This window comes from Chelonoidis abingdonii, chromosome 10 (assembly GCF_003597395.2).
Source record: "Chelonoidis abingdonii isolate Lonesome George chromosome 10, CheloAbing_2.0, whole genome shotgun sequence".
NCBI lineage: Eukaryota > Metazoa > Chordata > Testudines > Testudinidae > Chelonoidis > Chelonoidis abingdonii.
In genome coordinates this window covers 61404504-61419508 of record NC_133778.1, presented here as the reverse complement: position 1 = coordinate 61419508, position 15005 = coordinate 61404504, and the positions used below count along the sequence as shown (strand labels likewise).

At 43.4% G+C, this 15005-nt stretch overlaps 1 protein-coding gene across 1 annotated transcript in view; it reads left to right on the top strand.

The window, feature by feature from the left end:
• Positions 1-15005, top strand: part of THSD7B (thrombospondin type 1 domain containing 7B) — a 513591-nt gene that overhangs the window by 368664 nt on the left and 129922 nt on the right. Inside the window, exons 13-14 of the mRNA XM_032797132.1 lie at positions 370-564; positions 12732-12995. Of these exons, the coding sequence (XP_032653023.1) occupies positions 370-564; positions 12732-12995 (459 nt within the window). The remainder of the gene's footprint in view (positions 1-369; positions 565-12731; positions 12996-15005) is intronic.

Below are 15005 nucleotides of genomic sequence, written 5' to 3'. Positions count from 1 at the left end.
GGCACGCCTCCCTCCCCCACACCCCCACTCCTCTCGTGGCTTGCTGCCCCAGGCACACGCTTGCTGTGCTGGTGCCTGGAGCCACTCCTGGATATTGCCCACAAAGTGTAAAACAATGGACTCTTTGAGAATATTGAACTTTCAGAATCTGATTTACATCATAAGCTTTTTGAAGCAAGGATATGTCTTTTACCATGTCTGTGAAACACCTCGCTCACCTTTGAATGCAGTTTGAATAATAACTAAATATAGATTTTCTTTATATTATTGGTATAGAAAAGCAAATGTTGCATATATAGGTAGCTGGTTTATTAGAATGCAGAAATTAAATGTATCAGCATTAACAAAGAAGTTTTTTTTTCTCTTTAGCTGTTGTGTGCCTCTCAGACAATGACCGTGCTGCAGACGTCACTGAATGCATGAAGTGGACAGAACCTATGCCTGCCCTGGTACAGGAGTGTCTAATTCCCTGCAAAGATGATTGCACATTCACCCCTTGGTCTAAATTTACAGCATGCTCTTCAGATTGTGAATCAACAAAAAGTAGAAGAAGGTCACTCACAGGTACAATCAATCTTTTGATATGTTATGCTTTATGGACACGACTTGTGAACAATCTTTTTCCGATGTTGCTGAATTGACTTTGAACTTTTGTCAGATTACAGATAGAATAGTGTTCATCTTTGAACAAATGATTTGTCCATTATTATATATAAAGGGCTCATGTAGGTGTGAAGGCAGTGCAGGAATTGACCCAAACTAGTTCAACATGAGCTGCAGACAGGGCCAGCTCCAGGCACTAGCGCAGCAAAGCAGAGCTGTGGCTGAAGTGCCGCTGATCAAGTTGTTTTTTTTGCCGCTTGGGGCGGCAAAAACACTGGAGCCGTCCCTGGCTGCAGATGGATCAAAAGTGATACTTATTGTGACATACTCAGGACACTAGAACTCAGAGTCCCACTGTTTTAGCATTTTACCTTAGCAAGAGTGAAAGCTTTGCTGCTGCTAAGTTGTGTGTCAGTTCCTGACACACCAGCCTGTCTACCTTGCCCACAAACTCTTAAATTCTCAGTCAGTCTAACCGTGCCCTGCAAATAACAAACAGTGGAACCCCTGTTCCTGAGTTCCCCAGAGACATCTCTGAGCAGCGTCCAGACCCTCTCACTGGACATTCTCAGAATGTCCAGTGAACTTGGCTGCCTCCAAAGAGACGGAGCACACATCAGCCTTTTAGATTATCTGACAACTTACAGTTAGATTTTTATATTCAGCACTGTGGTGGTTTTGTAATAAAACAAGAATCAGTTTACTAACAGAGAAAAGAGATATAAGTGATATTAAGCAAGAATGAGACAGATGTCATTACAAATAACAAAAAACAAAACATGTTTTCTAGTGACTAAAACTTAATTTTAATAAATTACAATCTTTGCCTAAGCAATTTTCTTTCCTACATCAAGTTAGCAGCATCCCTAGCCTGCTGTGCTAGGGAATTCAACTTTCACAGGCTCAAAGAGCACAATTCCCTATTTCACGAACAAGAAACTGCAGAACTGGAATTACTTTGCAAACTGGACATGATCAGTTTAGACCTGAATAACGACTGGGAGTGGATGGGTTATTACACAAAATAAAAACTATTTCCCCATGCTAATTCCCCTCTACTATTACTCACACCTTCTTGTCAACTGTTTGAACTGGGCCATCCTGATTACCACTACAAAAGTGACTTTTCCCCCTGCTGATAATAGCCTACTGTAGTTGATTTGTCTCATTAGAGTTGGTAAGGCAACCCCCATCTTTTCATGTTCTCTGTGTGTCTGTCTGTCTGTCTATCTATCTATGTATCTATCTATCTATCTATCTACTGTATTTTCCACTTCATGCATCTGATGAAGTGAGTTTTAGCCCACAAAAGCTTTTGCCCAAATAAATTTGTTAGTCTCTAAGGTGCCACAAGTACTCCTCATTCTTTTTGCTGATACAGACGAACATGGCTACCACTCTGAAATATGTCACCACAGTGATGGATAACTAAAAGGTCTTCTTGCTCCCCTTATGATACTCAAAGTCCACTGTCTCAGGCTCAAGAGCCAGGAAGGCTTCATGGTGTGCAGATTCTGTCCTCCAGCATGATTGTTAAATGGTCATCTCCCCCATTTTTTTAGTGTTATGGCTTTGTTTACCTTACATGTAAATATACTTTAATTGTCCTCTACCTAGCTAAGCAGGTCAGACAGGTAAATACACATTTCTTTGTCTTTAGCAGATTGGTTTCTTCTTCTAGTGCTCATATCTACATGTATTCTACACATGGGAATGCATACGCACCATACCCCCCGAGTCCAGAGATTCTTAAGAGGCAATGTCCATTGGCCCACACATGTGCAGTTGATCTCCTCACATTCCAGACCAAGGACTGACGCCTCTTCAGTTTCTTCTTACCACTCCATGGCCTGAGTCGGAGTCCTCAGCGTACACAGATTTCTCCAGCTTCTTTTTTATAGCCTTTAACTAGATATTGTCAATTGTTTTTATATTAGCATAGAGTTTTTATAGTATAGCTTGTTTTTCTGCTTGCTGGGGAATCCCTTCCTAAAGTCTGGGACTATGCCTGGGGTCCCAGGGTTCAAGAATTGCTTCTCTTGCTTCTTCTCTGTGAGTGATGACCACCAATGCTACCTCTACTGTTTGGGTGAGATGCATATCTCTAAAAAGTGCAGCATTTGCCACTTGTATCCACCATGAACATGTAAAAGTAATGAGCTTCAGGTAAGAAAACAGGTTATGGAGAAGGCTATGAGTTCTCACTCAGATCTGGTTCATGGAACACCCCCCCTACACACACACACATTGATGCCAACTAGCAAGCAGCACCCCTCTGAGCATGAACTTGGGAGCGGAACCTAGAGCTGTGTAAGCCCAATGACTCATGATCCAGGGCTTCACATGAGGGTAAGGAGCACTGTCCTGGTTACAAGGACAGATTCCTATCCAAGTCTGTTCCTAAGAGAAGAGATCCTTCCCCAACCCTATCAAGGTTGGACCATTCTTTGTATGCAGATCCTAAGGTCTCAGGACTGCTTAAGACCCCCTGCACCCAGGCAGGAGTTTAAAGTGAAAAAGAAAAAGAATCAGTCAATTTTATTGGTGGCTTCGATCCTAAACCTAAAGGTCAACATCCACTGGGCCATCTAAGATCAGTCCTTTGGGGACTGGTCACCCACAACATTTTGGGATTCGTCAGAACTGTGGATCCTAACTTCTGGAATGCCCCAAACAGTGGGACATATGGATACCTATTTCTTGCCAGACGATATCTTCTTCCCTTAGCTACAGTCCCCTCTCCTCTTGGGCCCAGTTCTCCTGAGGGACATTGCCACACTGGATGACAAAACTTCTTCAGTAACACTGGAACCATCTCTGCTCCAGTGCTCAGGTAGAAGTGTTCATCTTCTGGTACCGTCATCCCCACCAGTGGAATGAGAGCAATTCTTCAACTCGGACGAGTCAGATGCTCAGGTTGGTCCTTCATCTCCTCAAACGGAGATGAGTCCTGATAGCGCTCAAGGAAAGCCAAATGCCATCCTCCCAAATATGAATCTCCCAGGGACCTGTAATACTTGATGCCATGAGAACCCCCTCATCTGGTTGACCCCGTGTAGTTGCCCTACTGGGACCTGTGGAACCATATGACAGATGTCTTGGATCAATCCATGAGTCCTCTCCCACCACACATCCACCAGATCCGTCATTATGAGAAGGAAATCTCATCTTCATCTCCAGAAGAAGCAATCAGTCTGTCCTCACCATCTCCACCAGACAATGAGAGACAGTACCAAGAGCTGCTGCAGAGGATAGCAAATGATCTTCAGATCCCACTGGGGAAGGTCCAGAATTCCCATCATTGGTTCCTTGACATTCTGTAACTACAAGTCCAAGGACATTCTGTAAGCTACAGATCCAAGCAAGGTGGCACTCCTGGTAAAAGAGGGCATCTTGGAGCCAGCCAGAGTGATCTGGCATACCTCAGCCTATGCTCCCCCACACCTAAAAGAGCTGAGAGATGCTATTTTGTCCCAATCAAAGGAACTGAGTTCCTTTTCACCCATCCAGTGCCCAGCTTGCTAGTGGAGCAAGCAATCACGGAGGGAGCAAGGTTACAACATCCCCGCTGTCAGGGGCTCCAAGAAGTTGGACTTCTGGGAAGAAAGGGTTTTTTCCTCTGTGAGCCTGCAGTTCTGTATCACAAACTATCAGGCTTTGTTAACAAAACATAATTTTAACTGTACTAGACTGGCAGATTAGGGGCAAACATCTTGAGGACAGAGCCAAATTTCAATCCTTCATCAAGGAAGGCAGACTAGAGGCAAAAATATCCTGACAGCTACAGTGGTTGCAGTGGACACAGCATTTAGAGGGTTAGACACTGGTATAGTGATGAGGCTTCACTCTTCAGTATTCCACAAGGAAGTGCAGAACACCATAGAGAACTTACTATTCAATTAATCAAATTTATTTAACGAGGAAAGTGATGTAAGTCTACACTTTTGGAAAAACTTTGGATTGAACCTCCACTTCCTGAGAATTTACACCCTGGCCCTGAAGAGAAAACACCAGCAGCCAAGACTACTGCCTCCACAAGCATTCCACCACCAGCATCCAGTCATATATCCATGCAAGTGGCAAAGGGTTCAGAGACCTTGATTTTCAGAATCTTCTATTATCACAGCTTCTACCTATTCCCTCCCCCCACCCATTCAGGGCTACTTTTGATGCCTCCGTTGAGAGCTGCCCAACATTATTTAAGCCAACCACTTCTATCTCCCTGTCCCCCCCATCTTTGGGGACCATCTCTCACTTTTGGTGCACAATTGGGACTCTATCGTGAAGGAACAGTGGGTTCTAGAAATTATCCACCATGGTTACTCCTCTAATTTCTCTCCTTTCCTGCTCAAGAGCTCCTTCCTGGTTCCTTTTCATGGAACATTCTTAGGAGGAGATTCTTTGCCACAAGACAGATTCTCTTCTCCAATGAGGGACAATAGAATAAGTGACACCTCAGTATGAAGAGAGAGGGTTCTATTCCCTATATTTCTTAGTCCTCAAAAAACAGGAGTGGAGACCCATTATTTTTGACAACCAAACATCTTTATTTAAAAGTCAAAATTCAGGATGGTTACACTAGCATCCATAATCCCTTTCTACAGGAGGGAATTTGGTTTGCAGCTCTCGATATGAAGGGTGCTCATTTTCATGGAGATATTCAACTATCCCACAGAAAGTTTGTTTGGTTTCTAGTAGGTCAGGAACATTACCAGTTCAGAGTCCTTCTCTTTGGAGTAACAACAGCACCCAGCATATTGATGAAGGTTTTCTCTGTGAGGGCAGCCTAAATAAGACACCACAGTTACACAGTTTTCCCATATTTGGATGATTGGCTCCTAGCAGAACAGCTCGGCTACTCCATCTTCTAGCAGCACTGGGTGTCTGCGTGAACAAAGAACAGTCTGTTTTTGAGCCGCATGCAGATGGCAGACTTTATTGGAATGATGCTGGGGTCACTTTCATTAAGAGATTTCCTCCCCAAAGAAATATTTCAGACAATGAGCAATCTGATAACACAGGTTACTCACAGACCAAAGACTATGGTCAGAGTATTCCTTTCTCTATTAGGACACACTGTAACAAGTGCAACCCTTCTGGTTTGAGGTTTTCACCTGAACAACCACGCAGTACAGGGCACTTGGACCTCATGGGAGGTCAGGCTGCACATTAATCTGCTGGAACTGAGAGCTTTCCACCTGACCTGCAGGGCTTTCCTCCCATTCATACATTCACTCCATATTCAAGTAACGGCAGACAACATCACCACAGTATTTTATATACAAAGCAGGTTGGGGCAAGATCCCTTCCCTGCTGCCAGGAAGCAGGTAAGTTTTAGAATTGGTGCATTGGAAACCACATCATTACCCAAGCCAGGTGTTCAGAATTCTTCAGTGGATAACCTAAGCAGGCACTTCTCAGCAGACCACCAGTGGGAAATACACAGCTGTGTCCTGAATGGAATATTCACTCAGTGGAGAACACCTCAGTGGGATCTCTTCACATTCCAAATAAACAGTAAACTTCCCCTGAACTACTCCAGAGCAGCTATTGGTCACAACTCCCAGGGTGACACTGTCTTGCTGTCACCCATGTGGATGTGTGGAATCCACATAGGAACCAGCATATGAAGAAGAAATCAAGGTTACTTGCCTGCAACTGTTGGGCTTAAATCTGATTGAAATCTAAAGTTGTGGGAGTCATATTGCTTTAATAATATAAGTAATGCTGACCTTATGGAATTTGCAAAGGGGATTATACTGGTTTTAGTTGGTCATTTCCAAATATTAGTAAATCAACCTGGTTCAAGCCATTCTGCAGTAACTACTGGAAAAATATTATGTGTTATTTGAACACAGAACAAACTGAGAAGAATTGCAGAATATTAATAATTCAGGTACATTTGTTTTAATAACAGTCTTTTCTTCTGCTATATTTTGTTAAGCCAAATTGAACTGAATTGGGAAGGAAGGAGAAGACTTACAGTAGGTATACTGCTTTGCACATGAGGCATTTCATATTTTCTATTTTGCATTTAAAAGGACCATAGTTTGGTTACTTTTTGTTATTCCATTAGTAGAGGTGATACATCAAAGGCTTTTACAGCAGAGTGAAAAATTAAACATGACGGCTTTAGTAAACATATCCAGCATAATAATGTTTAGGAATTGAATAGTAGTATAACTACGGTGGCTATCACTTTGCTTTTCTTCTGGAATAACTTGTATTCAACTACAAGATTATTTTGTTATTGTTTGGAGTGATTCAGGTTTTCAGTAACATAATTCCTTATACAAATGTAATGGAATCAAAGTGTTTTATTCATGAGCTCAGCTCATTAAAGAATAAAGGTACCCTTTTGCATAAATGTCATTATTATAGAATTTTCAGTTGTTTCTGGCAAAAGATTTATAGTATAATGCCTTCCCTAGTGATGCCTTCACTTATGGAGAAATAAAAATTCTCCATCCATCTCTGATTATTATGCCTAAACATATAGCTGAGCTGTTATCATAAGGAATGTAGTGAATGGCCCTTTTGTGGTATGTTTAGATATGTATTTTTTTATATTGACTGCTATTTCTTATGCTATATTATACCATGGGCCTAAATCTCCTGTCACTTTTACTCCAGCGTAAGTCAGGAGTAGGTTCATCTAAGACCTAAATTGGTGTAAAACTGATGTTCTCCCACGGTTGCTTAAATCATTTGCTTTGCTCCCACTGACACGTGTGACAGGTATCTTTATTGTAATAAATTGGCTTTGCTACGGCTACTACAGCATGGCAAATTCATTTGGGCTGCCTTAGTGAAGCATCACAGATCTGGTCAGCACCCCTCTGCCAACTGTCCACCAGATTGCTGTGAGGGATTCCCTAGTGTTTTAAGCTTCCCTGTGTCTCAGCAGGCTTTGCCTCCCTTTGCTTCTCTGGCACATTTCTTGGGCACTAACTTTGTCCGTTATCCCTTTATGGAATTGGAGCTCCTCAGTCCACTTGCCTAGGCCCTCAGGTCCAGTAGTGTCTCCCTCTCCCAGAATCCCAGCGAAGGTGTGAGCTTTCTGGGTTCTCAGCAAGCATGTGGTAGTTGTGAAACATGTAACACATAACCATATTGCACAAAGTCTAACATGTTATTGCTCTTTCACTTAACAGAAAAGGCACAAGGAAACACAGTTCATTTAGAAAATATTAAACATTCTAAATGCAATGCTACTCCCTACCTCATCTGTCTGTTGGGAGTGCTTGAGGGACCTCTGTGCTCAGGATGGCAGGCAGGTCGTCTGCCTCATTAGACTACTACAAGTAGGGTTGCTTTTCTCTCATCTTGAGGTGAAGAAAAATGCCCCCCTCTCCCGTTAGTAGATCAGCTTCTGCTCTCTTATAACTTTCATCACCTTTGTCAGGTGATGTCCTGCTTAGCTCCCTCAGGTGATCACAGACCCTTGCCAGGTGACTTTGTTGCCAACGTGACCTCCTACCAGAGCTTATACTTGAAAAACAGACTTGCCCTGGGCATTAGCCATCTATTTATTATTTAGATGGCCAATCATCAAAGTTTAACCACGCTCTTGTTAGGCCTTTGCCACTACCCTCGCTGGAATTTCAGTTCAGCATGCAGGTAAAGAGACCACAGAGAAGCTGAACATTTGAAATGGAGTTTGCAGAATGGTAAAGATATATACAAAGAGTTCATAATCTCACACACAATTCATATGTTGGACAGATTCTTCAAATTGTCACAGTGAATGGAGAATTAGGCCCAGCTTAATGAATTTAAATAAAATACAAATACCAATTTTGCTGTTCTTTAACACTGCTACATTTTGAAATATATGCACCTTTATACCCAGTGATGGCCTATACGAAAGGTCTTACTGTCCGTACACTCCTAGGTAACCAAAGCACCATCTCGGATTTCTATGTGCCATCTCGGCACAAAAACATAGTGCCTATCACCATACCATCTAAGTACCTGTAGCTATTCCTTGTTTAGGGTGTCACCCAATCCCAGGTGATCGGGCATTCACAAAAAATTCCTGCTCTACTGACTGGTAGAATGCTCTACCTCTTGGCCCTGCTCTACACTAGTGGGGGGCTCGACCTAAGATACGCAACTTCAGCTACGCGAATAGCGTAGCTGCGTATCTTAGGTCGACTTACCTGGCCATGAGGATGGCAGCTAGTCGACTGCTGCCACTCCCCCGTTGATTCTGCTTCTGTATCTTGCACACTGGAGTTCCGGAGTCGACAGGGAGTGCGTTTGGGGATCGATTTATCTGCATCTAGACAAGATGCGATAAATTTATCCCTGATAGATCGGCAGGTAGTGAAGACCTGCTCTTGGTATGCTAGTAGATCAGCTTGTCCACCCTGGGCAGCCTTTGGTTGACAAGTATTAGCTTCTTGAGCTATGAAGTGGCAGGCAAAGCACAGAACACAGTGAGTGCCATTAGAAAACTCTCCAACTATTTAAAAGCATATTATCATATTCACATTCAGTACAGGACTTCACTGAAGTCAGGTGAGTTGTATTCTCTTACCCCAGATCTGAATTTGTCATTGTATGTTTGTTGTAGGATGGATTGTTGGCATTAAATAATTTGATTTTTTCCCTTTGAATATTTCAAGGTACCTTATTTTCACAAAAAACCCCAAGTGGTGACTTTACTATCTCATGGAACAGTGTATTTAATCGATAACTGGTTTGTTATCTGAGTCTGACCTAAGTTTAAGACATTATTGTTTGAACTCCTGTCTGGAAAAATGTGGAAATTATTTCCGTTTTTTTGGTTTTTGTTCCTATTTGTTAATTTGCAAAGTTTCCCATTTGCAAGTAAAATTATCCTTAGAACTCCATAACACATCATTTTGAAAGAATTAGGTTTTGGAAACTAATAAAATTAAGGCCTTGCTACTTCTACATTTCTCTTTGGAAATATATGTATACATCTGAGGAGTAATAGAGATGAATAGAGAGTACAGCTATAGTCCTGGTGTGATTCCCACTGAAACTGGTGTCAAAATTCCCATTGCCTTAATGGTTGCAGGACTAGAAAATCAGACGTTTCAGCATGTAGATTGTGTGTATTCTGTATTTTCTTACTGTGTGCAATCTCAGGAAAGAAAACATGTCTATTGACTTTGTAGTTACATAATTACTTACCAAACTCCATTTTATCGACATGTGCTCCAAAGATCTTGAATTGGCATCTTAGAGGCATACTATTGTGATGAATTGTGGCTATGTCTGTACAGTTTATAAATGCTACATGAGATTGTAAATACTGTGTGTCTGTCAGGCTGCAAACTCCATTCTGAATGTGCGGCCTTTTGCCTTCTACTCTGTTTGCCTCCAAGTTGGGTTGAAAATTCCAAGGCCTAGTGGCAAAAGAATAATAATAGAGGGAGCTGACTCTTATCGTTGGAAATCTATTCACTCTAGGCAAAAGACTAGTCCTCAGACTTCAAATTATGGGGTAGAGGGAGAGCAGGAGGGTTTTTACCGAATGCAAATTGGTTGAAAACAGTGTGCAGCGAGGTGCCAGGGTGTGTCTTGGTTGGCTCCTGTGCTGGCATCTTCTATTCTGCCAACCTCAGCTGTAGCAAGACTGTCTTCTCCCCTTACCCTTATCCCCCCATCCCCACCATCTGCCCTACTTCCTCCCTTACCCCTAACTGTCCCTCCTCCCTTACCTGTGACACCTAACCCAGTTTTTCCCTCATTCTGCCCTTCCTGCCCTACCCCTTCTTCCCCACCTCCTACCCCATTCATAACTCCCCCTTCTGCACCCATCACAGCATCTGTCCTACCCACCATTACCCTCCATCTGCTTTTTGCCCCTGCCTCACCTCTAACTTGCCTCCTGTCCCAACCCAGCCTCCCTGCCTGCTGGCCTTCTGCTGCCAACCAACACCCTTCTGCCTCCCACTGCATTTAACACCCCTTCTGCCTCCATTAGTCCTGCCCCAATCTCTGTCTTCCAACCCTTTGCCCCACCCATCTCCCAGGGTCTTTATAATGGCAGCTCCTGTTGTCTACCCTATTTTCCCATTTTAGGTCTCCCAACCTCACCCCTACCCCTAGATCTCCAACACCCCTTTCCTTCCAGCTCCCCTGGTCCCTGACCTCCACTTCCCTCAGTACATTACCCCTTTTCTGTTTCTTTCCCCAGCTTGTTGCTGGAGGAGAAGTGGTGGGATGGGACCTGGCAGACTTGAGCCAATCTCTGCTGAGCAGTTGGCCAGAGTGCCAGGCAGTGCCTCTCACTTCCTACTGGGATGAAGGAGCCCAGCTGCTGAACGTAGTAAAGGGCCCAGATCTCTTCCCCTCCCAAGACACCCTGAAATTCGAGCATTGCTGGTCCTACCCAGAGCAGACTGTGCAAGAGGGAGGTCACCCTGGCAGTGAAGTCACCTGACAGGAGTCTATACTCATGTGAGGAAACTGGCAAAAGGGTCACTTGACAAAAAGGGCTGAAGCTTTTAAATGGCGGAAGCTGGCCTGCTCAGGAGCCACTTTCTCTCGTCCATGAGGGACAGACCACTCACCAAGTAACAACCTGCATGCGGCAGGGGACACCCTGCCTGCCTGCACCCAGATCTGCCCTTGGGACTCGCAAGAGAAGGGTGAGAACCACATTATGGTTTCAGATGTTTGTTTTCTGTATGATCTATACTCTCTATGCTTTACGCGATTATGTATAAAAGAGCATAAAGATGTTACACTGTGTCAAGTGTGTTGACTGCTTCACAACTCTGATGTGCCTCAACAGAGTTAAATTGTAATCAGAGGTTTCACAGTTTTGGGGTGGATCTCTGGGAGAGGATGTGTTTAAGTACTGGAGAATCTGAAGGGTCAGCTCTGCACAGTGGAGCTGTGGGGGCTGGACAGGGAGTTCCAACACTCAAAGAGAGGTGCCAGTTAAAAGCTTTGTGACCTAAAAGTGTACATGGGAACCCCGAGATTGGGATAGTGGCTTGACTCCATTCAGGCTACAGGAGCTTGAAACACCCAGAGATCCAGAGCAGCAGAGGTTTGGATTCCCTGCACAGCAGTCTAATGGTCAGCCAGGAGGGAGTGCTCACTAGTGTCTGTGGCTATGGGAGAGGACCCAAGAATCCTTCTTTCCAGCTCTGTACACTTCTACATAGTGACCAGACACAATCCCAAGCACATGTTCAGGCAGCACAAATACTGCCCCATTCCACACAGGCCAGCACAATTAATCCCTTGCAAGAGAAGCAGTTTTTTCACCTTTTCAAAGGGTTTTATCAGCCCCCTTGCACTCTAGAATTCTAGCAGGCAATCACAAAGTTCCGGGGAGCAGAGGTTCTGCTCCTGCGCATATGGGACCTGCTCATAGCCAGTGTGGAGTGAGGCATGTCCTTTAAGCACAATGTCTCTGGGAGAACCAGCTAGGGAAATACCACACTGTCCTCCAGTGTGCGGCTGTACTTTAAAGATAAATAGATATGTTGTACTCCTTAAGAGACAGAGGGGAAAAGACCCTTAAGTAATATTCCTTTAAAATATATCAGAAGCATGGGGGGCGGGGGAGGATACCACTTAAATGTGTTCCAGACTCAGTAATTTACCAGGGATTATTTTTTTCTATTTTCTTCAAAGTAGTCTGTGTGCAGCATGCATGTTTAACTAATTTGTAAAGTAACTTCAAAGAAAGAGTTGCAGCTTACTTAGACTTCTTTGTAGGTTTCCCTGGCAACCACTGATTGCAGGAAGAGTGGAGACAAAATAATCAATTTGTTTTCATCTGATAATTAGGGGTAAATGATATTACATACAATTACAAAGAATTTTCTAGCCATACAATTACTACGTATCAGAGGGGTAGCCGGCAAGTCTTTTCATAGTGTTCAATGCTCTAGCCAACAGAACAAAATTTGCCTAAGTTCCTCTAGGTCCCTAGTTGCCCTGGAAATAACTACCTTGCTTAGCACTTTAAAGCATTGGCAACAAGTAATAAATGTTTTTGAAATATTCCTCTACATTAAGATTTTGGATCATCTTGGTTTTAATGTATTAAACTCCTGTATAAATAATATGACACACTGTTATCAAAAGCAGCAGATGTTAAGCTAACAAGCAGATTTCTTTGGTTGGAACAGGGAGAAGCAGAAAACGAGACAAATGCCAGAATACAGTAGTGTATCCTCAAGTTGAAACAGAAGCATGTCCCTGTGAAACATTTATCACCCAGCCCCATGGAAATTGGTCCGATTGCATTATTACAGAAGGAAAAACAGAGCTGCAATTAGGAACGAGATTCCAGGGAGAGACCAAACAATGTGGAGAAGGTGTGCGACTCCGAGCTATTGCCTGTTATGATAAGACTGGCAAACTTGTGGAACCATCCTACTGTAGCAGTTCTGGTAAGGAGATAAAATAGTGTACAATGAATGTAAACAACCCAGGTATTCAGTGCTTACTTACTAGACTATTCATTCTGCACCCTTCAGTACATATGTAACTTTTCACTTGCTGGAGTGAAGCAACTCTGTTATAGATCCCAAAAATACTGAATGTGATTCTCCTTTCTTAACATTTCAGTGCACTTTTTACAGCTGTTAGTCCAATATCCAGTGGTTACTATTTTGTACAAGGGTCTGTTGATATTTCCCTTCATAAAATCCTTCTCTACGGGAATTTGTAAGTGAAATTAAATGGAAACATGTTGCAGGTAAAGTTGGGCACATAGTCCCAATGCAGGGATAGATTTATTTTCCATTTGTTTAAAAACATTATAAAAACATGTATTAATCTGGGAGCTACAGAGCTGAGGTTCCTTCTCCCACCCTTATTTTTATATGGTACAACTATGTGTTTTTATAGTATTGCTATTTAAATTGCTCTTCTCACATATAGAGTGAGAAATAATCACTGCTCTGAAGGGGTTCACAGTCTAAGACCCTGATCTTACAATGAGCTCTGTGTGGGCAGCCCTTGCACCTACGCTGAGCGCTATTGAAATTACTAATGTTGTGTGGGTACAGATGCCTGCTCACATAGAATGGTTTGCAGGATGGGATGGGGTGGGGAAAGGCAGGAGTCAGCACAATTTAAATAAAGGAGAGTGTAGAGTGACTCTTGGTGAGGGTCACAAGGAACAGGAAATATTAAAGGAAGTAATTTAATTTTAAAGAGGAATTTTGGAAAAAAAAGACAGCATAGCATGAATGAAGGTGTGAAGCTGAGAGTGGAGGGAAGGGCAAATGGGGCGGTGATTGAGTAAAACAGGGAGCCATTGAATGCATCTGAGCAAATGAGAGCAGAGAGGTACCTGGGACCACATTTTGGAGGGCCTGCCAGATGAAGAGAAGCGGCTTGAATTTGATGCGGTAAGAGAAGCGAACATAGTGATTCAATCCTAGTGTGAATTCCATGTGCAGCTGTCTGTTTATTACTGTTCCAGTTAGCTGCACAGATTCATAACACTGCTTTTCCATGCTTTTGTTTTCTAGCACCGTAGTGCTGTACCCACTCCCTGTGGTTTTCACATGGGACACATGGTGTGCCATGTAACAATTGATTATGCCTCTGTGCTGCACGAGAAAAGGAGCGCTGCATTTTCACACTCCTTCAGAACCCTTTTCTACAAAAAGGGAGCAGCTGGTGTTTAGGGAGGTGGGTTTTTCTGAGTAGTGACTTGTTGATTCGAGGAACCCAGGGCTTGTGTGACTACTAATTAAAAGGAGTTTACTGTGTGTGGCTTCCCTGAACTGATTGAATCTGTTTTGAGCCACATTTTTCTTTGTTATATTCATGTGGAAGTATAATTGCTGTGATTCTCTCTTGAATCACAGGGAACTGTTTGTAGCTTCTTGATCCTCGGCCTCTGGCCTCAGCAGTAATTGGAGCAGCAGGGGGCCTGCTCCAACTTCTTGCATTTACATAAGGTCAGTCATGTATGTGACACTAGTGATGGATCTAGTAGAACTCCATTCCACCATGCCCCCTCCCACATCCTGTCTCCAGAATGCCTCTGATCCACCTTCTCCCTCCTTTGACGTTGGGAGGGCAGTCGTTGCAGGAGGTGATGGAGCTGTTTCTATTAGCTTTGAGCAAGTGGGCTTTCAGCTATGCAAGGACAATTCTCTACCAGCTGTCTCTGGACAGATCACTCAGTGCTGCTTATGTGGTGTCAGAGGCCTTAACAAATGAAGGAATCTGATTCAAAATGGACAATCAAAAAGGTCTTGCCATAGTAAGGGACAGTGCAGAGCTGCCCCCCCATGGGGGACTACAGGGAGGCATTTGGCCCCACAAAAGCAGAGTGTCCTCTGGAGCTCTTGAGCAGATATGCACCAATCCCAGCAGCTTGTTCCTCTTCAGATGACTGGTGTCTGTCACCTCTCTCCTCAATTTGGAGTACACTGTGCTCT